Here is a 25,592-nt window from a genome sequence, read left to right as displayed (position 1 = left end):
TAATAATGAAATTATATTTTGGAGTATATAAATTAAAGGGTGGTAGTAGCCTAGTGGCTAAGACCACCTAAGAACCAGACCACCACAAAGTGCCAGAGCAAGACACTTAACCCTGAGTGACTGTCCTCACTGTCCCTGTCACTACCGATTGTAAATTGGGATAAGGATAAGGGCGTCTGGTGAATGTTGTCAATGTGAAAACCGCTGATGGCCACCATGTCATCCACCAACATCTAGCCAGGATGTGTCCCGCCTCCAGGTCACCAGTAAAGCCAGCAGCTCTGTTTTCAGCAGGGTCTCCAGATGGACTTTACTGCTCAGCGGACTAAACATGCAACGGCGCACCGCAGCAGCCACAGCGGCATCTACACAAAGCCAATGAAGGGGACGTAATTGCCATTGTTCATGATGTTGTGCTGAAGCCCCCATTTATCTGGAGGTGTCACAACCAATTAAACAGGCAACTTCGCTCGCCAACGTTTTACTGCGCGCTTATAGAGGTTATTACTCAAAGGTGGAGACTTTTAAGGGCGCTTTTAGGGCAATTTAGAGTCCATTGTGTGGGTTGAGCGCCCCTGAAGCCGCGGAAGAGCGGTGAGTGAAGGGGCAGCAGCTGTCAGGATGGCGCGGTAATGACACCCCTGAGGTCCCCAAGAGGCGGAGCGGGACGTGTTGCCAGGTCTGCGGGAAAATCACCCCGGAGTGCAGAGCAGAGATGGGACGGAAAGAATTACACGTACACTGTCACACATATATACAGTAGAGGCCAAAAGTGAGGACACACCTTCTCATTCAGTGTGTTTTCTTTATTTTCATGACCATTTACGTTGGTAGATTCTCACTGAAGGCATCAAAACAGAATGAACACATGTGGAGTTATGTACAAAAAGGTGAAATAAGTGAAAACATGTTTTATATTCTAGTTTCTTTGCTCTGATTCCTGCTTTGCACACTCTTGGCATTCTCTCGATGAGCTTCAAGAGGTCGTCACCTGAAATGCTTCTCCAACAGTCAGACTTATAAATAGATTTAAAAACAGTTTATCCCTGGAAGTGTAATCGTGCAATGCAAATAAAACTTCTTTTTGTTTAATGAACACAGTTCCAAAACATAGTTTTTTTTTGTCTTATTCCAAAAATGATTTTTTGTATTTTATTTTTTTTTTAAGTGTGCTGGTTGTGATGAACTAAAACTAGTTAAAATAATTAAATAAAATAATTAAAATTTCGGGGGAAAACCTAGCACTGAATACACGTCCACCTGCTATATATATATATCTGTGTCGAGTATTGTTTTATGTTCTGTCAATTCTAACTATTGTAACCCATGTTCCAGTGCTCATTTCTTATCATGTGGCGTAAAGCTGGCTCGCCTGGCAACCCCGGTGGGGGCGCGCAGCGGTAATCCAGCGCCTAATCCCGGGTCTAATCCAGCCCAACCTCATACTTTCGGGCTCAGGGGCTCGTCTCATGCCTAATCCCCGGACGTGTCTGTGTTCCGGAGACTCTCGCGTCTTGTGCCGACTCCTTCCAGGGGTGCTCGGGAACGTCGCAGCAATGGGGGCGCCCGGCCGCGGACTCTGGCTCTGCGGGCTTCTCCTCTGCCTCTCCGGGACGTGCGTGTACCGGGTGCAGGGCGGCTGCGCCGACCGGGACTCGGGCGGCTGCTGCCCGGGCCGCGACAACGACTGCGTCGGGTACACCAAGCGCAAGAGCGTGTGCTACTGCGACACGTACTGCCAGAGGACCGGGGACTGCTGCGAGGACTACCGGCGGGTGTGTCACCTCTCAGGTGAGTCGGGCCACCTGCTGCAACTTTTCTACATTTCACGAAAACCGACCTCATGATCTCAAATTTTTATAGAAGATTATAGAAATTGTTATATCATGAAAGGGCAAGATGCTTATGTGCCATTACTACATTACTTATTTTTATTTATACTCATAAATGTGGTACGTCTGTCTCTCTCTCTGTGCACTTGTTGTATGTCTTGTACTTACTGTGTATGTTCAAGCTTACTACCATCGTGTCCCTGAGCAAGACACTTAACCCTGAGTGTCTCCAGGGGGGGACTGTCCCTGTAACTACAGACTGTAAGTCGCTCTGGATAAGGGCGTTTGGTAAATGCCGTAAATGTAAACGAATATCTTCCCCTCTGTGCAGTTCGCTCGGGATTAATAAAGTTTTCCGATTCTGATGATTAAAAGGTTACAAGGTCACAGCATCAGCGTTTGATGTGTGGTAACTGTGTGACCAGCGTTCCAGCATGAACCTCACCGCCGCTCTCTGGGACCGTGTGGGTAAAGGGTGGGTTTGTTTAACCCGGGTTCTAACGGGTATAGAGTGATAAAAGCCCACAATTTTCTCAGAATCAAATCACACAGCTGCACAAATTGGCAGTCAACGCAAGGTCACCGGGTCAGTTTTGGTTGTATGGTGACCACTTAAATAGAGTGAAGTGATTGACACATGTGATACACAGCACACGGTGCACACAGTGAAATTTGTCCTCTACATTTAACCCATCACCCTGAGTGAGCAGTGGGCGGCCATGACAGGTGCCCGGGTATCAGTGTGTGGGGACGGTGCTTTGCTCAGTGGCACCTTAGCAGATCGGGATTCGAACCGGCAACCTATTATTACATCATGTTTACGCAAATAACATCAGAGTGGCGAGTCTGTTGTTGGTGCCACGCCCATTACTATGACTACTTTAATTTAGTCATCGTGGTTATAAAAACAGTCTCATCTCCACTGCAGTATTTACGCTGTAAGTTTTGACATTCAGTTTCTGTCTTTAAGACATTAATGGCGCTCTGAGTTTGTGTTTGATCGGTTATGCGTGGTTAGAATGTGCGTTTTTTTTGCCGTGTGGGACTGCCGCAGAAGACATCAGGCAGGTGACCTTCACGTCCTGTGTTATTGCTTCTGTGACGGCGAGGACTCGTGCGAGAGCCGTAAATATGTAGGCGCTGCCGTGAACAGCAGCCATGGCGAATCGCACATCTGGGTGGGAAGAAGGTGCAGATCTTTCCAGAAGCATCCGCGGTATTCCTCCAGATGCGGAACACATTTTGTCCCCGGCCTGTCACCCGTGCATGAATTTTTATTATAATCATGTGATCGTTCTGCAGGATTCTCGGGAGTAAAAGTCGCTTTGAACCCGCTGTTTATAATACAACGTCTACTCACTCCGGGTTCAGCTGTGTCCTCCTGGTCTCTTGTGGCCAGAAAGGACCTCGGTGAGACGGGACGGGACGGCCGCGTCCCTTTTCTTTATAAGGTAAAAAGCTGCAGCAATTTTACTGGGCGAAGGCCGTGGTGCACCGAGCCAAAGATGGAGTGGATAAAAGGTCCCGGACCCCCAGGGCTCTACTCACACACTCTCTACTCACACGCACTCTACTCACACTCGCTCTACTCACACTCACTGTACTCACACGCACTCTACTCACACTCGCTCTACTCACACTCACTGTACTCACACGCACTGTACTCACACGCACTCTACTCACACTCGCTCTACTCACACTCACTGTACTCACACGCACTGTACTCACACTCGCTCTACTCACACACTCTACTCACACTCGCTCTACTCACACGCACTCTACTCACACTCGCTCTACTCACACTTGCTCTACTCACACACTCTACTCACACACTCTCTACTCACACTCACTCTACTCACACACTCTACTCACACTCGCTCTACTCACACGTGCTCTCCACACAGTCGCTCTACTCACACACTCTCTACTCACACACTCTACTCACACTCGCTCTACTCACACACTCTACTCACACACTCTCTACTCACACTCACTCTACTCACACACTCTACTCACACTCGCTCTACTCACACTCACTGTACTCACACGCACTCTACTCACACTCGCTCTACTCACACACTCTACTCACACTCGCTCTACTCACACGCACTCTACTCACACTCGCTCTACTCACACTTGCTCACTCACACACTCTCTACTCACACACTCTCTACTCACACTCACTCTACTCACACACTCTACTCACACTCGCTCTACTCACACGCACTCTACTCACACTCGCTCTACTCACACACTCTCTACTCACACTCACTCTACTCACACACTCTACTCACACTCGCTCTACTCACACTCACTGTACTCACACGCACTCTACTCACACTCGCTCTACTCACACACTCTACTCACACTTGCTCTACTCACACGCACTCTACTCACACTCGCTCTACTCACACTTGCTCTACTCACACACTCTCTACTCACACTCACTCTACTCACACACTCTACTCACACTCGCTCTACTCACACTCACTGTACTCACACGCACTCTACTCACACTCGCTCTACTCACACACTCTACTCACACTCGCTCTACTCACACGCACTCTACTCACACTCGCTCTACTCACACTTGCTCACTCACACACTCTCTACTCACACTCACTCTACTCACACACTCTACTCACACTCGCTCTACTCATAAGTGCTCTCCACACAGTCGCTCTACTCACACTCGCTCTACTCACACGTGCTCTCCACACAGTCGCTCTACTCACACACTCTCTACTCACACGCACTCTACTCACACTCGCTCTTCTCACACACTCTACTCACACTCGCTCTACTCACACTTGCTCTACTCACACTCGCTCTACTCACACTCACTGTACTCACACGCACTCTACTCACACTCGCTCTACTCACACACTCTACTCACACTCGCTCTACTCACAAGTGCTCTCCACACAGTCGCTCTACTCACACTCGCTCTACTCACACACTCTACTCACACTCGCTCTACTCACACGTGCTCTCCACACAGTCGCTCTACTCACACACTCTCTACTCACACACTCTCTACTCACACGCACTCTACTCACACTCGCTCTACTCACACACTCTACTCACACTCGCTCTACTCACACGTGCTCTCCACACAGTCGCTCTACTCACACACGCTCTACTCACACATGCTCTACTCACACACGCTCTACTCACACATGCTCTACTCACACGTGCTCTCCACACAGTCTCTCTACTCACACACGCTCCTCAACTCTGATTGCTTCCATCTGTCTCTGCGTGGGGAGAGCTGTCAGATTAGTGCACTCTTCTTCTCTGCCCTGTTCCTCTGGGGCTCTTCATCATGCTGTCAAAATGTCGACTTCGCTGTAACTTACGGTAATGAAACACAAACTTTTAAACGCAAACAGCGCACACACACACACACACACACACACACATACAATCAGCTGACATCTCCAGAATCACTTCAGCATGTTGGTCGATATGAGACAGTTCCAATTTGTCTCAGTGACCTCAGTATTCTTCTCACACCCGTCAGACCCGCCATTAAACCCGCTGACAGGCGAAGTCAATAACATTACACTGGAGCCGTCAAATGAAGCAAATTCACGATCAGTTCTTCGAGATGACTGGTTGGAAAGAAGGAGTTCGAATCTGAGGAAAGACACGGACCAAATTCTGATGCTAGACAACTGGGTTGGAGCATCTCCATAAAAGCTCTGGACAGGACCTACCTTCACTACTCCAAGGAACCAGTGATGTGCATTGGGGTTGAGGGCCAGTCCTTCAGGTCTGATCTGAAGTGAAATGATTGTCATTGTGAAGCACTGCCGCCCAGGGAAGGTGTCTTGATCTGAAGAATCATGTGTCTGTGTGGATGGACGGGGGTGTCAGGAGACATGGCTTCATAATGTCTGTGGGACAGTGGTGGCCTAGTGGTTAAGGAAGCGGCCCCGCAATCAGAGGGTTGCCGGTTCGAATCCCGTTCTGCCAAGGTGCCACTGAGCAAAGCACCGTCCCCACACACTGCTCCCCGGGCGCCAGTCATGGCTGCCCACTGCTCACTCAGGGTGATGGGTTAAATGCAGAGGACAAATTTCACTATGTGCACTGTGTGCTGTGCTGCTGTGTATCACATGTGACAATCACTCACAAGGCAGTGTGGTGCTCTGGTGATGTTCTGCTTATAATTCTTGCATTCGTGTGGCCGTTACTTTGGAGTGTGTGGCCACACTCCAAAAAAGGACTCAAGAATGGATTGAGGAACAAGGTTCCAGATGTTGTCCTTCAGATGTCCCTCAGTAAGAGCAGAGGATCTCTACATGCCTCTGATGGGACTGATAGGGTAGGAACCACGCTGAGGGAGGAGGAACTGGGAGCAGAACAGACATTTTGATAATTCCAACTGCGTGGGTGTAGATTTGGACAAGACCGTGTCCACTTTGCAGTGTGCTTGTACACATTTCCTTCCCGCCACTCCGGCTGTTCATCTCCACAATAACAATAAGCCGACAGAATTCCAAATCGGAATCTTTCCTTTGGCATGAGAATGAGAATGAAAGTCTTTTTTTTTTTTTAACCACGGTTCTGGTCCCGGCGCTGAGTGTTCTGTGGGAGGCCAACATGTTTTTGTGATTCGATGAATTATGGCGAGACGGTGTCACCGCATCCATCGGCCCGGTGGGCCTGTCTGCCTTTTACAGTCTCGCTCTCCATAAAACTCAGCGATAGAACACAGAGCTCTTAGCTTTAATGCAACGCTTAAAAACACCACAAAAGCCACAAATTCCATCGATGCCGGGCAGGTCCCCCTTCTCCTGGAATTTGTGTGTCTCGCGTGTGACATGTCATGGTGAAAACATCCTGCTCTGTATTTATCCCGTTAAAAGGGCGCAGCATTGCGACACGGGCTTCAGAACACATTCCTGTAGATTCACTGCACTTACATGGCAATGTAAGACACAAACGTATATATTATTTTCAATAATCAATATTAATATATATAGTAGCCTAGTGGTTAACACACTCGTCTATGAACCAGAAGACCCAGGTTCGAATCCCACTTACTACCATTGTGTCCCTGAGCAAGACACTTAACCCTGAGTGTCTCCAGGGGGGGACTGTCCCTGTAACTACTGATTGTAAGTGGATAAGGGCGTCTGGTAAATGCTGTAAATGTAAATGTAATATAAAGGACATCTACGTTTCTCAAAACTGGCTGTTCCACAAGTAACTTGTAATAATGAAAAAGCCGGTGGTTTATGTTGGAAGACACGTTGTCGGCCCTGTAAACTGCATGTGACTGAGCTCGGCAGGGAGGCTGCGTCTGCTCTTCATCAGACCATCCTCACGCTCCGCGGGACCGCGCTGTTTGGAGAGAAAGCAGGAGGGACGTTCCTGCCGTTCCCTTGCCGCTCGGAGAATTAATGGCATTTCGGGAGGCCGGAGGAGTTTGATGTTGGATGAATGAGCAGGAATGCAAACTCTCAAAAATTCATTACACTGCTTTTAGTGTCTTAGTAAATGATAGCAACATGCAGTTTATTCTAATCATCAAAACTAGGAGATAATTGGTAGATATTTCGGCGAGTGATGCTGTATGCAAGTTGAGAGTCTTTTCTCAGTGCACTATGTGGACTTCACAGAGTGTACAAACAGAAGTCTATGGGCGCCATTTTCAAACTGGCGTTATGGCCTCAGCATGGGGCTTCATCACCAGGGTGGTAGTAGCCTAGTGGGTAACACACTCGCCTATGAACCAGAAGACCCAGGTTCGAACCCCACTTACTACCATTGTGTCCCTTTGTGTCTTTAAGAATGTTGCGTGTGTGATTATGGGCTCAGGTAAGTACCAAGCGGTTCTTTTCTTGTTTTTTTTATTTGCATAAATCGACAAAGACAAGTCCCCATGCTTAGCGCTAATTGCTAGTTCCAGTTTGAAAATGGCGCCATGTGTGTTTTGAGACCGTGCAGGTGATGCAGATCAGATCAAGATGTTTCCCTGTAGGTCCTTTCATCTCGATTCCTCCACATGCAAAGGATCTTTGAACACGAAATGGAACGTCGAAAAGGTCCAACCCGTGTACCTATGCATCACAGTTATAAGTCCATTTCACAGAATGGTATTAGTTTTTGTTCTAGGTTTGTTCTAGGTAAGTAAAATGGCAAATATGAACTTTCTCTACATGTAAAAGACTGTGCCAGAGGTGCAGAGGTCATCAGGTCGAGCTGAGCCCCCACAAAAGGACGGGATATGAAGCCCCTTTTTGTGGCTTGTGGGAATAACCCCTCCGTTACCACTAATTTGACCTCTGTTTGTCTGTGGGTGGGTGTAGGTTCGAGTTGCACAATGAGTTGTGCAATAAAACAAACGGACTTTTATTACATGTGTACTGTGGTAATTAACAACAGAGAAAGGAATATTGGGAACAGTTGGGAACATTTGTTATTCATTCCTCTTGCACAAATGTGGCAGAAAATATGACTTAAAACTGTAGTATGAAAGCAGATGTTGAAATATTATTTTACGGTCTCCTTTCTTTTGTAAAGAGACTTTCCTTCATTAAACTCAAACACAAAAGCAGAATATTGTTTCCCCACAGATTTGTTTCAGAGTAGAATATTTTGATATCGTGATAAGTCTGTGGTATCGTTTTCAGGCCAGATCTACCCGCTCTCTCTTGTATTTTATCTTGCCGCTTGCATCTTCTGCAGATCTGTTTCTGTTTGTTGAAAGTTTCAGCATTTTTGGTTGGCAAAGGTGGATAGTTGCTGAGCCAGAAACAACTTTCTCCCCAAAACTGATTTTGAGCAGAAAAACAAAGTTGTGAAATGACACGCGACGCTGCTATTAATGCCGAAGGTTCCGTTTACGGCCTGTTAAAGCCGGTCACGGTGCTCAGCTGTTGGTTCCCTCAGAAATTGCAGGGGATTTGCCAAGCACCGCAGTAAGCGGAGATTTAGGCATAATGTGGAATTTTAACAGAATGCAGATCATTCCTGGTGGTGGGTCGTGTTTTCTGGGCCGACACACGAACGCTCGACTCAATTTTAATTGCCAAACCAAACTCAAAACACATCAGCTTGTGGCAAGGTCAGGTGAACATGACCAGTTTAACAGGAGGAATGAGACAAATCATGTTCAAACCCATATTATTATCACTCGTGAGCTGGTAAGATGATCTAGTACAGTTAGTACAGTCTAGTACAGACAAATTTCACTGTGTGCACAGTGTGCTGTGCTGCTGTGTATCACAATGACAATCACTTCACTTTCATATTGTTTAGGCATATCAATGCCATAGGTCCATATGAAACAATAGTGGCATGACATGGCAGTGGGGACCAGGGTAACAATGGAGGTCCCATGGAAGGTTAAGACCTTCCTTGCCATGTTACCCTTTTGGACGGGTCTTTTCTCAGGAAGATGCAGAGGATGAGGGACGAGATCAGAAGGAACAGAGCAAGTAAAATCCCAGGAACATGGGACTGAGCAGCAGGAACAGGAGAGAGGAACCATAGAGTAGGAACTTCAGCTACGGAGGGTTCAGTCACCTCGGTCTAACCCTTGTTCAGCGGGTAAAGGAATCGGATCCGTAATTAATAGGTTGCCGGTTCGAATCCCGAGCTGCCAAGGTGCCACTGAGGTGCCACTGAGCAAAGCACCGTCCCCACACACTGCTCCCCGGGCGCCTGTCATGGTTGCCCACTGCTCACCAAGGGTGATGGTTAAATGCAGAGTACACTTTTCACTGTGTCAACGTGTGCTGTGCTGTGTAACAATGACAATAACTTCACTTCACAAGGCACACGTTGTAGGACTTCAATGTTCATGAGGAAGACGACAGAAGTGTGACAAGTGAACAAGAAGGATGCAAGGACAGCAAAGTGAAACTATAACTAGCTGCCAAGCAGATCTTACCTATTCTGTGGCCATCATTTCCACGACGATGCAGAGTATGTTTTTAATGTGACATTGAGATGTCAGTAAGATGTCATAGTGCCATATCATAATATGGCCATTGCATTGGAGCATTGCAGCATGTAACATCTCCAGTGGGCTGGAAAAGTGGACAATCCTTTAGTTTCTGTAGGACACTCTGCAGGCAACTTTGTGGACCATCCAGGCGTTATTTCCAACTGTCAGATGTCCTCCCACACACTCCCCTCTGCTCAGTGTTTCCTTAATGGAGCGCACTTATGAACGTACTTGGCAATAGACTGATGATGCTCTTAACCCTCCATTTCCACGTGAATGAAGTGTTACTCTTGACACGATTGCCTGGAGGTACCTACAACGCACTCGTAATTTAAATAACCAGGATCAAGCGCTCTCATTGATGGAGCTGTGATGGATTACGGTCACCGCATCATAAATTCTGTGAATTGTCCCTCGGTTCCATTAATGCACTGTGTGAAGGAGTGTGTATGTTTACATTTACATTTACATTTACAGCATTTATCAGACGTCCTTATCCAGAGCAACTTACAGTCAGTAGTTACAGGGACAGTCCCCCCCTGGAGCAACTTAGGGTTAAGTGTCTTGCTCACGGACACAATGGTAGTAAGTGGGATTTGAACCTGGGTCTTCTGGTTCATAGGCGAGTGTGTTACCCACTAGGCTACTACCACCCCGTCTGTGTGTATGTCTGTGTGCATGAGTGTGTAAACATGTTGAACGTGCTGGTTGTGTATCATGCGACAGCAGGAGTTATTTTGCATGCAGTTGTCACGCTGTCACTGTTTCTGCCCATTGTTGGAATAGCTGATCGTTACTTTGGGACTTTCTCCATAAAATCTTCTTTAAATTCAGAAACAGGGTGGTAGGGTTGGTAGTGGCCTAGTGCGTAACACACTCGCCTATGAACCAGAAGACCCAGGTTCAAATCCCACTTACTACCATTGTGTCCCTGAGCAAGACACTTAACCCTGAGTGTCTCCAGGGGGGGACTGTCCCTGTAACTATTGATTGTAAGTCGCTTTGATAAATACTGTAAATGTAAATGTAGAAACAAGGTTTTGTTGTTTTCTGCATATCTGTGCAATAATTGTGATAATACGCTCTTCCTGCACATTATCAACACATTTTGTACATGTTCTTGCAAAAATTTTGTCATGTCTGAGGGTCGGAGGGGGAATGAATCGCAGAGGTTGTACATTGGAACCAATGGGATTTATTATAAAGAACAAAGGAAATGGCACAAGGGCCAAAAACAGGAACAACGGGACAACGGAAAAAATCCGCAGGCGTGTGGCGATGGCCAGAACAGGAAGCAAACACCAGCTGTAGCGTAAGGGGAGTGTCTGTAACATATGAATGCAGCTGCGCCGTTTAGAGGCTGCTGCCCTCTGTTATGGTGTCCTGGTCAATCAGGCCAGATTGAGCTCGGCTGTGATTGGCCAGGGTTCCTGAATCACGTGGTTCCTGACACCCAACCACACTTGTTGCACAAAATCTTGTTAGTATTTTTCTGAAAAAATACTACAATTATGATATAATGCTTAATATGATGCAATATAATGTTTGTAAGCTTTAACAGTTACAGTTAATACATAATCAATTACAAGAGGTTTATGCTTCATGCCGGATTAATTTGTCTTTATTAGCAACAAACGAATCTGAAAGGCAGTGGGAGATATTTTCTGGCTTTCCATGAGAATCAGCCTCAAGTGTGTGTGTGTGTGTGTGTGTGTTTATAGTGCCAGTGTATGGGCATGTATGCTGCCACAGGTCTGCTGAGCTAATGTGAAGGAATTCGTGGAATTCCGCCGCAGCTTTGTGTTGAGAAGTGTCACTCCTCCGGAAGACTAGAATGACAGAAAGCGAGCGAGAGAGAGACCCGCGATCGACCAGAACCAGTCCACGGATTAGCGTTATTCGTGTTCGTTGGAATGCTACGTTTCCGTCTTTAATCCACAAATCTAGACCTTTTGGGTCTAATCACCTCCCGGGATCAGATGTTTCGTGGGCAGATGGGGGTAGCGCCCGGTTTGTTTTTTGCCCTCTTTATCTTTATCCCTCCTTCCACATGAAAAGAAAGGCAGCTGCTGTTTGAGGTGGTGAGACATGGTGAACGTCTGCATTAACTCAGGCTCTGTCTGCTCTGTCAGCAGGTATAGACTGCGTGGTGGGCCAGTGGGGCAGCTGGTCCCCGTGCTCGTCCCTGTGCGGCGTGGGCACGACCGAGCGCAGTCGACCGGTGACCACGCCCCCCCGGAACGGGGGCACGCCCTGCCCTGACCTCAGACAGCGCCGGGGGTGCATGGGACACACTTCGGAGTGCAACTCGGCCAAAGGTAACGTGTGTGTGGATAAGAAACAGAGAGATGATACAGGCAGGCTGTGTGGGCACATAAAAGAGACAGAAACAGTGTGATTATCTGTCTGAAGAAGACAGCGGTGGAAGAATGCGAGGAAGTGTGTGAGTGTTGATGTGATTGGATGAAAGGAGACGTGTGTAGTGTCTGTGTATAAAACGGCCCGATTTGCTGGTCTGATTTCCCATGCATCACAAAGGCGTGCGTATTGTGAAAAGGATGAACCCTTCAGTGCCAACCAAGTGCTGACTGAATGCATGAAGAAGCAGATATGGAAGTTGAATAATCGTAACTAATGTTCGAGTTTGAGATACAGGGAAAAATGCATTGCACGCAAGAGGAACATTTGCATGAAATGTCCTTGGTCCTGCATTCACGTGGATGTGATCTTTGCTTGTGCATTTTATATCCAAAGGATATAACATCTACAATGTCTTAGAAGATCACTAAAGGCCAACAAGCAGTCATGCCGTGGCAGCTGTATCCAGACCTGGCTTCATCCAGCTTGTCAACTCCAACTTTGGTGGAACTGTATTCGAGGATAATTTGTGGCTTCATGTCATTCAGAAATGCAACCAAAAGTGCTCATTAAAAAAGTTTGAAAGAATGCACAGATCTACCCCGTATCTTCTCAAACTCACCAGGAAGTTTAGGTGTGCTCTCCCTAACAGGCCCTACCAGGGTTCGCTGCAAGGGAGTAGGATGTGAAGAAGCCTTCATATGATATATTATACCATTAAAGCCCTCCACAACAAGCTGAATCCCCTGGTTCTTCTCAGGCTTTCTGCCATGTGGCTCTCTGCCTCCACAGTCAGCGCTCAAGTCAATTTAATCCAGTTCTCATCAAACCCACAGGATCCATCCAAATTAGTTGTGTCTAGAATTCTATAGTTGTGCTACGAAGATCTCAAATCTTGATGGATATGTGACCTGTAAATCTTGGAGTCATTTCAGTGCCATTGGAATCTAACAGACCTCTTAGGTTTTTGTTGAAGTCAATTTATCCATTTCAGATTTACACGACCTCACTCCCTTAGATGGTTGTTCTGGTTCAGAAACTGCCTCTTCTGCTTCAGCACCCTGGTGGAAAGTTGTTTCGAACTTTCTAGCTAATTCTCATGCGTCTACACCAGTCCGTAGATCCACGTTTTATACAGTAAATAGGTTTAAAAGTGTGAAATACGAGAAAGGCAGCAAGTGAAAATTGGCCAAATTGACCCACAACATAATTAGAAGGCTGAAAATGTTCAGTGTTCATCAAGGCCAATGAAAATGTAGGAAACTGAGAAGTGAACGTGTCCCAATCACAGTATTTCTCGTCCCTGTTTCAGAAGTGGCCAAAATTTTGCCCGACTCCTTCAAAAGGAATTTTAAGGACCCCTGGAGACGACCACACATGCTTATGAAGGAGGAGAGGCCAAGGTATGTTGGTAACGGTTTCTCTACAGATGTCACTTATCGCTGGAGATGGCTGCTCTGAGGTGGAAATGCCTTTATCTCGTACAGTCCAGGTCATCGCAGCTTCTCCAAGGACAAACTGACCCAGCTGGGCTTCAGAACCCAGTCCTGTAGTCGGAGGAGAAGGCCATATCCAATGTTTTTGTTTTGACTCGCGTCTCCTTGTTTGAATCGTGTCTGGCCCCCCGAAACCCGAGAGCCACGCCATCGCTCACACATCTGCTCTCTCCTCTCGCGTGTGGATGGACTTCCAGTGCGCTGGTCAGAGACGAGCGTCTTTTAATTCACACCTGCTCCACAAAGCTCTGCACCACGCTCCCACCCTCAGACAAAAGGCCACCGTCTCAAATGACCAGTAAACAGGTGGAATTTGTTCAGCAACGTATTCCCCTCCACGTTGCAGGAATTAAGAGGATTATAGCGTTTTCATGGTCGCATGCATTTGATCTTCTGTTATCGTGTTATCATTATGGTAGCGGCTTGGAACTATGGCTAATAATAAAATGATAACTGTAATATCGCCAACAATCTCCGCAGTAGTCGTCTGTTATCATTAAGGTAACAGCTTGCAGTTATGGCTAATAATACAATTATTACGTTGTCTGGACATGGCGAGGAAGCAGGACGCATACGCACGACGTCACATGACAGGGGTTTAATACATAAGGAACATCACCAGACATTGACCTGACGACGAACAGACACAACAGGGCAGCTTTACACACTCATGTAATTATACACAGGCGAACACGATCAGGGAACATTACACATGACCAACACGAAACTCCGGGCCGAACTCCGCTGCCGGACCGGATCATCACAAAAATGATGACAGTAATGTTGCCGACAATAGCCGCAAAAGCCGTCTGTTATCATTATGGTAGCGGCTAGCAGTTATGGCTAATAATAAAATGATAGGTCTCAATATGGGAGCTCGGCAGCAATCTTTTTTTCTGTCCTGCATGTCTGTTAATTGTACAGAATAACACAATTATCTGTGTCTAAAAAGTGCTCACAACTCAGTTCTCCCTCCCTCTCCCATTAAAATGTATCTTCAAAATTGTGTTGTCTAATATTACTGTTGCCATTGTTCTAACCATTATTGTATTTTTAATACTTTTCTAATGAAATTATTATTATTATTATTACTATTGTAAAAACATTCTAGGATCATGACAAACCGAGATTGTAATTCAACGTGTGAGTCTGCAGATTACAATCAGTATTAATATACAATTTCCATTCCATGAAACAAACCCACAGCGTTTGCCATCAGCCGTAATTGTGTTGGACGCAACGTGTCTGGAAATGTGTGTGGGGTGGAAGCCCGGGGGAGGCTTCTGAGGACCGAGCTCACCGATGCACTTCGCTTGTAACGTCTTGCGCGAGCGGACGCTGTTTAATGAGGAGTGGAGGAGTTCATGGACACACAACGTCTCAGAACACACACATACAAGACGGTGGGGGAGGCTGATAATAAGAAAAGTGTGTGTGTGTAAGAACTACCTTGAAGATTGAAAAGTTTATCCTGAGTGTAATTTATATTTAAGACATTTATCAAACCCCTTTGGTAGTTAGTGGGGTTTGAAAAACTGTCTTTGAGGTTTTCTGGTTCATAGCCTCTATTTGCGACAAGGGAGGTCCAGTTTTGATGATATTTATTAGTTTTGATGATATTTATTAGTTATTATTTAATTAAGTTGCTATCAGAAGCATTTAGTTTAAGTAAAAGGCCACTCACTTTGTGTGTGTCTGTGTGTCCCCCCTGTCCCCTGTCCCATGTTCTAGTTACTGTGTGTACGTGCGGTTGAAGCAGGTCAGCGCGGTGTGTAAGCAGCGTTTGTGGAGCACTCAGCTGGTCCGGGAGCGCTCCTTGTGTATCGAGTGCCAGAGCGACGCCATGACGCGTGGTGACCGGTGTGCCGGTGACGGCCTGGAGAGCATCAGGTGGGTTCTTTTTGTGCGGATTCACAGCAGCAGATGAGGCTGGGGTTCGGGGAGATGAGGTCATCCATCATTACGCCATGTGGTAACACTCTCCCAGACCCCAGAACCAGCGTCAAGTCCAATGAGGTCTTGACATGTAGGATAATCCCTGACAGGGTCTTCCTGCTCCTATGATGTAAACAAGCAGGAATGTTGAGGCTGAACAAAGTGAACATCTGCTTAATTACATGTTACTTCAAGTCTCCTGGATTTACATAAATCAGTAGAAACAGGAAGTTACTGTCTTGATGGTTCGCTGCATCCTGAAAAAGGAGAATTTTCTTGCCCCTGCCTCTTCTCTTATTATGTCTATAAAGTTCAAAAGGGGGAGGAGCCTGTAGGCATGATTGACGGCTCTCATTCTGGACGATTTAACCCCCCTCCTGTCAATAAGTCCCACGGCCAGGTGAAGCGCGGCATCCATCTCCTCCCTTTTACCTCCGTTTCCCTCCCATCTTTACTCTGCTAATACCTCACACAGGGTAGCGAACATGTCCATGTCCAACATGGATTTTCTTGGTGGTCGGTGTTCTTCAAAGGGGGAAATTAGCATTTTTTTAATAATCATGAATGCCTTTTCGTGCCTCTTCAGTATGGATTATTGCAAATACTTCTCATTGTAGTGTAAGGGGAAGAAGTGAAGTGGTGTAAATAGTATCAGAATGTTTAATATTGTGCCCTCTCTTCCCAGAACATTCTGGATGGCAGCATCGGCGCCTGGTTGCCACGGCTCCTGGGTCCGGGAGTCGTCCACTGCAAAATGCCATTGTCCACCTCACTCGTTGCTGTTTGTCTGAAGTAAATGCCCCCTCCGACGTAGTGTCACCCCCACGGTGCCTTCCCAGCCAACAGGAGCGCCTGAATCACCATGTTACGAGGACAGCAAATCTCCATACCTCCCCCTCTCTGCCATCTACCTCCTGAGATGCAGACACATGTGAAAAGCTTGCATCCTCTGTAATTCTGTAACTTAAATGCATTATTTTTCTATGTATACATTTTCTACTCTGTGCTTGTCTGGAAGTGTGTTCTGTCATTGTACATGTCACTGTTCGTACGTGTTAAAATGTGTTACACCGCTATCAGGCCTTTTTTTTATATAAATATATACTTCATCAAATAATCAAAGTGACTGTAGTCTAGTTTAGGTTTTCTTTCTACTTGTGTATCTGGCAGCGCAGCAGAACACATGGACGGGATTTAAAGAGGACTCCAATCCAGCCATATGGAAACACTCTTAACCGCACCAGCAACATGCACCCACAGGCTACAGTCCAGACAGGATTTATATAATGATGATGTGATCTAATAATTTTATTTAAAAATAAATGTAATTACTGTATAAGTCCAAACAGCTGTTTCTGTCTATTCCACGGTTAACACGCGCACACACACGCGCACACACACACACACACATTACAATTTAATCATAGTTATAGTCACTTCAATCACTGTCTGATTCAATCTCTGTCTAAACATTATAGCTTTTTGTTATTTTAAATATATTCTTTATTCTAGGCTCTTCTAAATTTCCCACTTGTGGGACTAATAAAGGATCATCTGATCTTATCTTTATATCTTTTTTATTGAAATTAACAAGCATTTCGTTTCAGTTTACAGTTTCAATTCTAGGACTTTAGGGTAATGCCATTTTTATTAAATTGTATTTATTCATTTATTGTGCCTGTTTAAATGTATGTTAAAATAACATCTGAAATAGGTAATAATAATAACAGTCATCTCAATATTTAATACTTTTTGGAAGTTTCTCATGTTTAATGTTTGTTTTGGATTTATGTCTGGACAGAAATCTGGATTTCTTTACTCCAGCTCTCCGCTGTCATTTCACCGTGCTGATGGCTACGATAACGGCGCTTCGGTTTCTTAGACCAAATGAGCGCCTGCAGACGGCGCGCTTTGTAGCGACGCCTGCCAATTACCTCCGAACAGCAGTGATGAGGTCCGCTGTCCCCTCAGGTATGTTGACCCAAGCAGGTTATTATGAATGAAAGGGAGAAGCGGCCTTGTGCCCATAAACGTCCCCTCAACAGCTTCCCTGGAATTCTCAGCATTACACTGCGGCACAACATGTACGCTTATATTTACATATTCATTTTCGTATTTTTATTAACGCTCCAAGCCAGACTGCAGCATTTCTGTGGATACAGGTACACAACACACATACACACACTTACACACACAAAGACAGCTTCTCGTCTGCTCTACAAAGTCAGCACAACTCTTTATTATCTCAGAGGCCAGCAGCACATCGGTGTCAGTGCATGTGGGTGCAGGGGCAGGAAACCGCCATGTCTTTGGCCCGTTGCCTAATGGTTACTGACAGCAGTGGTTTCTGGGATTACGGCGGCTGAAAAGAGGGGCATTCCGCCCTTTGTCAGGGGTGGGCACTGTCTGCTCGAACCAAGACAGCTGTGATTTAAAAAAAAAAGCCAGTTTGTCACGACTGCTGATTGATTGGCCGTCATGTTACCTGATGTCACCTGGCAACATATTAGATATTTAATACCTAATGGACAATCTATACTCCATCAAATATGCAACATCCAGATTTATTTCCACACATTTGAGGTTGGCACCTGCCGGTGAACCCACGTACTACCATCGTGTCCCTGAGCAAGACACTTAACCCTGAGTGTCTCCAGGGGGGGGACTGTCCCTTTAATTAATAATTGTAAGGCGCTCCGGATAAATGCTGTAAATTGACATTCCGAACGGATCAGGTAGCTGCCACAGATCGGGTACTCACAAAAACATCCTACACTTTCACAACTGCTAATAAGTCCCCAGTAAGTATGAGAGAACCTGATATAATCCGTTACACAAACTCATATTGATCGTTGGTCGTATGCAGAAGATCCCTGTTCTCGCAACTCCAATCGACTCCAAGAAAAGACATTTCTACATTTGGAAGCCAAAGAGTTTGAAGGCTGTCACCGCGTCATCGAGTCTGTGCTCACTTTGAACGTTCTAATGCGACCTGCGAGCTCCATCTTGGGCGACTTTGGCATCTCTAGTGCGCTAATGTTTGCCTGATTAACTGTGTTTTCTGCTATTTGCTGAAACATTCTGGATTATTCTGGTAATAACAAACATCATCATCATCAACATCAGTTGAAAACCAGACAGCCCTTCATCTCCCTGTTTCATCTCGCTGCTTGACACGACTCTGTTGATGCTGTCGGGTGAAGTGCGTGTGAAGCGGGTTACGTAAGTGCCTGAGAATGGTGCGTTGGGGCGTTTATGCGGCACCGGCTTTGTGGGGAAGGAAGAAAGCGGAGAGCCGCGCTCGCCTGACGCCAGAGTCCCCGCGCCAGCTGTTCCGTAATGAGGGCTTTAGGTGCCGGGCAGCTGGCTGCAGAGCGGAGGAATGATAATGAATAGCAGCGCAGCACAGCGCAGCACAGCACAGGCCCACAGAGGGTTCTGGCTTCTGTCACTCAGGTGACGACTTTTATTTTACTTTCATTTTTACTCCAACTTTTGGTCAATTTTTACATCACTTTCATTATACAAACTCATTTCCATTATATTTAGTATATTAGTAACAAATAAGTGATAATAATTAAAGACTATTTATGAAATAATACTGTATGGAAACTTTAAATAAAAACTGAAGAATGTTTTAGCACCAGAGGATGGTGTGTATCATTTGCTGATGACAGCAAAGTGTCAAATTAAGTTTAATATTCTCATAGAAACAAACAGACGTAACCTTCAATCTGCGAACGCTTATAGGTTTTTACTCTTTATATATAAAGTAGACATTAAAAGTTATGCCATTTACCAGACGCCCTTCCAACCAGTGGTGACAGGGACTGAATGGTAGTAAGTGGGGTTTGAACCTCTGGTTCATATGCGAGGGTCTACCGCCAGGCTACTAGAACACCTACCGACTCCAGTATCTGCTGAAAACGGTCCTTACTGGCACGAAATATCCAGCACCAAGCACGAGAACAGAAGCGACCACCTCCCAAACGGCCGAAAGCAAGTGTTTATTTTGACCTTCATTTAGAATAAACTGCAGGTCACATATTCACATTATATATATGAAATAAAAGAAAAAAGAAAAACGTTTTAAAAAGTGGCCTCCATATACACTGCAGCACAAAGAAGGCTGCTGTTCCCCAAAAAGAAAATGCGCTCGACCACAAGGCACAAAACACGCCGGATTAACCAGCGTAAGGGCACATTCAGAGGGAGGGGCTTCACTGCTGAGGATTGTGGGAAAATGTACAATTAAAACATACAATGGAAATGATCTAAATTCAGACCAAACACACACTAATCATGTACTTTACTCAAAGATGCGCTCATTTATTAAAACCGAATAATTACAAATACACAAGCCACCAAATTACGACATTCAATTACTTCACAGTGGGGAGAAAGTATTTTACTTAATTCCCCCGCTCCATATACAATTTTCTGAATGATTTTGTTCCAGCTTTTACCCTTTAAATCAAAATAAAGGCATGACAGGCGGCCGGGGAGCAGCGTGTGGGGACGGCACTTTGTTCAGTGGCACCTCGGCGGATCGGGATTCGAACCGGCAACCTTCCGATTACGGGGCTCCTCACCTGGAATCTCTTCCATCGCCTCGTCCTAATTAAATAAGGGTCAGGAACGGGCGTCTCTAATAAAGTGGTGAAATAAGCAGTTACCCCACACACGCCCTGTTAGCACTTCCACAGACCTTCAGCTACATGAGGAACTAATAAGACACTGGGGACAAAAAAGAAGACTGTACATGTGTGGAGCCGACAAAGCAGCCGTTTCAAACGTTCACAGTTTCTTCAGCTGCTTGTTGGTGGAGCAGATCTTGCCGTCCATGCCGTCCACTTTGTTGAGCAGCGAGTCCAGAGTTACGTCCTGGTCGTCGATCTCCGACTGCAGGCCCAGGCCCAGGTTCTTCAGCCGACTCAGTCCCACGGCCATGTCATCTGCAGAGACACGTAGACGAACGTAACATCAGGTTCAGGCGCAACGTGGGATTTTTTTAACATCATTTCCAAAAACTGTCTTCACCAGACTGAAGTCCCCCAGGTCTTTGCTGCCCAGTGTTGTGTGTAATGTGCAGGACATCTTACCAAGGTTATTGTCCAGTTGCTGGTGAGCGGCCTGTAGCTGCCGGTTCTTAGAATAACCATTCTGATTTGACGAGGTACTTTCTACCGATGCCGAGGTTCCAAATCCTGCCAAGCGAACACAGACGGGAACGATGACGAGTCGTGTTTTATACAGATTTTACTGCAGCGGTGCTGTAGGCTCACCAGACGTGTCCAGTTTCCTGAGGTTGGGGTGGCTGGCCTGGTACTTGTCCTCATGGTCTTTACTGTCTGCGAGAGCGTTCTGTAATCTGACAGAAGAAAACAGGTGAAAAGGGTGAAGATCAAGGTTTTAAATGCTGTATTACAGTTCCTGCGCCCTCTGGTGGACACGCAGTATTACAGCCTGATTTTAAAAACAGTGTTCCTGCGCCCTCTGGTGGAGACGCAGAATTACAGCCAAATTTTAAAACACCGTGCAATTGCGCCCTCTGGTGGACAAGCAGTATTACAGCCTGATTTTAAAAACAGTGCTCCTGCGCCCTCTGGTGGACACGCAGAATTACAGCCTGAATTTAAAAACCGTGTTCTTGCGCCCTCTGGTGGACACGCAGTATAACAGCCAAATTTTAAAACACCGTGTTATGGTGCCCTCTGGTGGACACGCAGAATTAAAGCCTACATTAAAAAAAACGTGTTATTGCGCCCTCTGGTGGACATGCAGTATTACATGTCCACATTTTCTGGAGGAAACGACCTTTTCTTACAAACAGAATTATTATGAAACCTAGCAATTTCAAAATGTTTGTTCTTTGGCTTCTCCTTCGTAACGTTTAGAGATGACAGATTACAAAGCTAAGGCTTGAAAAAAGCTTAATTAGAAATATTCTTCAAAGTGCCATATTTCAAAAAAATTGTCCAATTAATTAAACCGTTACTAATCCACTGTTAACTGTTACACATCTGGTTTCATTATGAATTTGTTATTTTATTTTAGTATTTCAACATAAAAATATATGGGTTTTATGGGTGGTAGTAGCCTAGTGGGTAACACACTCGCCTATGAACGAGAAGACCCAGGTTCAAATCCCACTTACTACCATTGTGTCCCTGAACAAGACACTTAACCCTGAGTGTCTCCAGTGGGGGACCGTCCCTGTAACTACTGATTGTAAGTTGCTCTGGATAAGGGCGTCTGGTAAATGCTGTAAATGTAAAATGTAAATATAATACAAGCCTTTTGTTGCCGGAATAGTATCAGTATTTACGTCGAAAAATTCTTTTTGGAACCCCTGATCACATGATGCTATTATTACAGACACAAGGCTAGACTTCTAGACACTGTTTCTAGTTTTTAACACTTTTGGATATTTGACATGGGTCAAGGTGCTGTGACCTTAACATAAGCCCCAGTGTTGCTTCTTTTTTTGACACAGCACACCATTCACACAATGAGATTTGTCCACATAACCCATCTCCCTTAGTGGCCATTGGGCAGCCATGAAAGGCGCCCGGGCAGCTTGTCGTTTTGGGATTTGAACCTGCAACACCTCAGTTACGAGTCCACTTCTAGACCACCACCACTGGGATGTGTTTCTCCAGATCTGGCAACCCCAGTCACATTCCAGGCACCATAAGGGACAATAATGATGCTGACAAGGGCCCTATTTTATCAGGCCACAACACAAACCCCGGCTGTACCTGCTGTTGGCCTGGTAGTTTGTGGGCTGGTCGCGCTGTGGGGGTTTCGGGTCGGGTTTGGCCTTGAAGTAGTTGACCAGCCCCCCCCACACGCTCTTGATGCTGTTGATGTGTCTCTGGCTTGTCCTCAGGTCCTGCTCCATGTGGTCCACCATTCTGTCGGCGCGCTTCAGAGCCTCGCCTTGGCGCATCAGCTCCTGCGCACAGCGAGACGGCGTTAGTGTGATCGCAGGCGAGGCCGCGGAGCGTGTCGCGAAAAGAGCCCCACCTCGGCGGCCTCCGCCCCGACTTTCTCCGACTCGTAGATGAGCCCCAGCGAGCGGTGGCTGCTGTCCACGGCGGACTGCGCCGTGCGCATCACTTCCTGCTGCAGCCGCAGCTGCCGCCTCTCCGCGTCGGTCATGTGGCTCTCCGGGGGCTCGTCGTCGAAGTTGAACCCTCGCGACCCGGGACCCCTCGGCTCTTCCTCGTCGTCATCGTCGGCGAAGGGGTTGTGCGATTTGGGGTATGCAGCCATCCTGTACAAACCCCGATGTCAGAATCAGAACCATCTCTGCAAACCCCACTTACTACCATCGTGTCCCTGAGCAAGACACTTAACCCTGAGTGTCTCCAGGGGGGGACTGTCCCTGTAACTACTGATTGTAAGTCGATCTGGATAAATGCCATAAATGTAAAATGTAGATGAAGGAAACAGGACTCATATTAATAGTGGAGACCAGGAGCTTATTTAGACAGAAAAGATCTACAGAATTCACAGAGGAACTTTCCCAGAGCCGTCAAACGTCGCATTTATTAACACAATTCATAATTTCTGCACCATATGTCGCGTCGCCCCTGTTTTCCGATCGCGGAGCGACAACGGAGTCAGTGGATAATGTCACCGAACGGCGAAAACGAATCAAATAAAGTCGTAAAAGGCGACGCGGCGACCAACCTTGTGTAACACGGCGCCGCTCCGCGATCAGCTGACCTCTCTGCAGACTACTTCCGGTCTGGCCCGTGATGACGTCACACACGCCGCTGGTCGGAGTGCGTCGCACGTACAGCGCGCCTTAGATAAAACGATAAAAATAAGATAAAACGCATTAATGCATAAGATTTCTATGAGCCAAATTCTACGAAGCCGCACGACTTTTGCGGAAAAGGGAAGCGAATTCCACCTGTTGCGTTAAAGCGCACCTCGACATTAATAACTCCTGAATACAGAGTTAAACGCTCCGTGGACCCGAATTTGTCTGCACAATGTGGAAAATTCCCACGTGGACGTCGTCATCAACGTCTATTCAGTGAGCTGTTCCATAACTATTGCACTTTTTGGCTATGTTATTTTGTTGCTATCTGTTATTATATACATACAGTAGATTGTAATACTTTATAAATATAAAATTCTGCATCATTTATGAATTTTTAAATAGTTCTTGCTTTTAAATAAGACCCCACGCCCCCTGCTCTCATCTGACGTTACTGGTTTCCAGCTGCAGGCGCGGCGGCCGTGTTCCAATACGCCGCAGAGCACCTCCACTCGCCACGTGTCCTTCCGCGCCAGGCAACCACGCCGCCACTTTGAAGCGCGTTCCAATTTATCAAAAACCCTCCACTCTGATTCCTGCGTCGTGCCTCATTATCGTGGCTTGAAAATGGATCGGTTGTCACTTGTTCACTCAAGCTCGATAAATTGCGTAGTTACTTCATGTCTATTCTCTGTTCCATACTCGATGCATTCGAAGAAACATTTTTATAGTGACTGAGGGAAAATGACGTCACCGAGTCCCTCTGCCAACCCGGTTGGTTATTGGGACGCAGCCACCCTTGAGAAGTGCGGTAGGGGACTAGAACGAGATTTGAAACGCGGCTCTCCGCGCCCCCTCCGCCCTCGGTTTTTATCAACCGCCGTCAAGTTTCTCTCCTGGACGGTGGCGGCGGGTAAACATGTCGGCGACGGCGGGGGGACCGAGGGGCTTCTACTTCAGCACCGTCCTGTCGCTCGCCCGCTCCCTGGCCGCGCACGGAGCCGCGCCGGCGGAGAAGGTGAGTCCCGCCGCCGCCGCGGCCAGGCCGGTCGGACAGGTGTCGCCGCGGCCGCCTGAACTTCGGACTCCGTCTCCGCCTGTCGCCTTCACCGGGCGCCGCCGCCGCCGCTGCGCGTCCCTCGGACGGGGAAGAGGCGGCCGGACGGGGCGTTAAAATGCGAACGCGGAGGGTCGTGGCGCGTCGTTATTCCGCCAAGAAGCAGAAATATTCACTTTCTGTTCGTTCTTCATTCACCGGGAACGGTGATCCGAGATCCAAATGTTCTACACGTTACAGAATAGTTCCGAATAAAGCTCAGAAAAATCTGAAAAAAAAGAGCCTCTAATTTGCCCAAATAGTGAGACGTTTTCACCGATTTTGGTGGAAATTCATTGACATCAAATATCAGCCACAGTGAGGAGTTTAAAACGATGCAATATTTAAGTCGCTGTGTAGAGATGTTCTACAAGAACTGGGTGTCCACAGATGGAGACCAACAGGAGGACACACAGCAAACAACCAAAAAAATTTGGCTATAAATTATATCTGTAAATGAACGTTTAGATGGATGTTTTGCTGACTTCTGGATCCTTCTTCTATTGAGGGTCAGGGGTCAGGGGGTCAGGGTCAAGCTGTGTTTATGTAACGTGACTGGACGTGCACATGGATTTTGTCAGTATAGATTATGTCCCCGTGAAATATCTTGATTGCATTCCATCGGCAGTGGCCCGGAACGCTGGTTCCGTAACACGGTTCATGCGGAAATCGTGACGAGTTTGTTTGTGTGCAAACACTGCAAATAGAACTTATTGATAAGGATCATATAATGTCCAATCTAAACTTGACACCTTCCTACAGACTGTATATACACGTATTTATAGGTTCAAATTAAGCCACTAAAGCAGCTAATTAAAATAAATATATTTGTGTTTAAAATATACAGTTCAGGCCAAAAGTCTGGACAGCTTCTCTTTCAATGTGTTTTCTTTATCTTCATGACCATTTACGTTGGTAGATTCTCACTGAAGGCATCAAAACTATGAATGAACACATGTGGAGTTATGTACTTAACAAAAAGTGGAGACCTGACCTCCACAGTCACCGGACCTGAACCCAATCCAGATGGTTTGGGGTGAGCTGGACCAACAAGTGCTAAACATCTCTGGGAACTCCTTCAAGACTGTTGGAGAAGCATTTCAGGTGACGACCTCTTGAAGCTCATCGAGAGAATGCC

General features: G+C 46.4%; 3 protein-coding genes across 8 annotated transcripts in view; 2 read left to right on the top strand and 1 right to left on the bottom strand.

Moving 5' to 3' along the window:
- Positions 1-1,428: 1,428 nt before the first annotated feature.
- LOC114800124 (somatomedin-B and thrombospondin type-1 domain-containing protein) lies at positions 1,429-16,930 on the top strand. 2 transcript variants are annotated; one of them, XM_028997252.1, is made up of 5 exons: positions 1,429-1,791; positions 11,928-12,113; positions 13,466-13,556; positions 15,381-15,539; positions 16,270-16,930. In XM_028997252.1, exons 1-5 carry the CDS (start codon positions 1,470-1,472, stop codon positions 16,373-16,375), a joined length of 864 nt encoding a protein of 287 aa, XP_028853085.1. In that variant the 5' UTR covers positions 1,429-1,469; the 3' UTR covers positions 16,376-16,930. The 2 variants fall into 2 exon arrangements, with proteins under 2 accessions (XP_028853085.1, XP_028853086.1); XM_028997253.1 differs by having other exon boundaries at positions 1,431-1,791; positions 11,931-12,113.
- Positions 16,931-19,572: 2,642 nt separating this feature from the next.
- Positions 19,573-23,399, bottom strand: LOC114800128 (synaptosomal-associated protein 29-like). The gene is made up of 6 exons (XM_028997257.1): positions 23,283-23,399; positions 22,614-22,863; positions 22,346-22,542; positions 20,870-20,955; positions 20,687-20,791; positions 19,573-20,539 (listed from the first exon to the last, which is right to left on the bottom strand). The coding sequence occupies exons 2-6, from the start codon at positions 22,860-22,862 to the stop codon at positions 20,382-20,384; spliced, it is 795 nt and encodes a 264-aa protein (XP_028853090.1). The 5' UTR covers position 22,863; positions 23,283-23,399; the 3' UTR covers positions 19,573-20,381.
- Positions 23,400-24,210: 811 nt separating this feature from the next.
- The window catches only part of LOC114800080 (phosphatidylinositol 4-kinase alpha-like), a 33,234-nt gene continuing 31,852 nt past the window's right edge, over positions 24,211-25,592 (top strand). For all 5 annotated transcript variants that reach the window (XR_003751327.1, XM_028997167.1, XM_028997170.1 and 2 more), the window contains exon 1: positions 24,211-24,376. Coding sequence is in view for 4 of the 5 variants with exons in the window: in XM_028997167.1 (XP_028853000.1) it covers positions 24,278-24,376 (99 nt within the window). In the remaining variant the exon portion in view is untranslated. The remainder of the gene's footprint in view (positions 24,377-25,592) is intronic.

Source organism: Denticeps clupeoides, chromosome 11, assembly GCF_900700375.1.
Source record: "Denticeps clupeoides chromosome 11, fDenClu1.1, whole genome shotgun sequence".
Taxonomy (NCBI): domain Eukaryota; kingdom Metazoa; phylum Chordata; class Actinopteri; order Clupeiformes; family Denticipitidae; genus Denticeps; species Denticeps clupeoides.
This window is presented reverse-complemented; position numbering and strand designations above follow the sequence as displayed.

What these genes read in the sequence shown, in the direction of transcription:
- LOC114800128 (XM_028997257.1), bottom strand. Translation starts at nt 22,862, where the DNA reads ATGGCTGCATACCCCAAATCGCACAACCCCTTCGCCGACGATGACGAC. An exon ending in AACTACCAGGCCAACAGCAG is followed by an intron (nt 20,956 to 22,345) that starts GTACAGCCGGGG and finishes TTCTTCTGTCAG; the next exon opens with ATTACAGAACGCTCTCGCAG. An exon ending in GCAACTGGACAATAACCTTG is followed by an intron (nt 20,540 to 20,686) that starts GTAAGATGTCCT and finishes GTGTCTCTGCAG; the next exon opens with ATGACATGGCCGTGGGACTG.
- LOC114800124 (XM_028997252.1), top strand. Translation starts at nt 1,470, where the DNA reads ATGCCTAATCCCCGGACGTGTCTGTGTTCCGGAGACTCTCGCGTCTTG. An exon ending in GCGGGTGTGTCACCTCTCAG is followed by an intron (nt 1,792 to 11,927) that starts GTGAGTCGGGCC and finishes CTGCTCTGTCAG; the next exon opens with CAGGTATAGACTGCGTGGTG. An exon ending in GGAGTGCAACTCGGCCAAAG is followed by an intron (nt 12,114 to 13,465) that starts GTAACGTGTGTG and finishes TCCCTGTTTCAG; the next exon opens with AAGTGGCCAAAATTTTGCCC.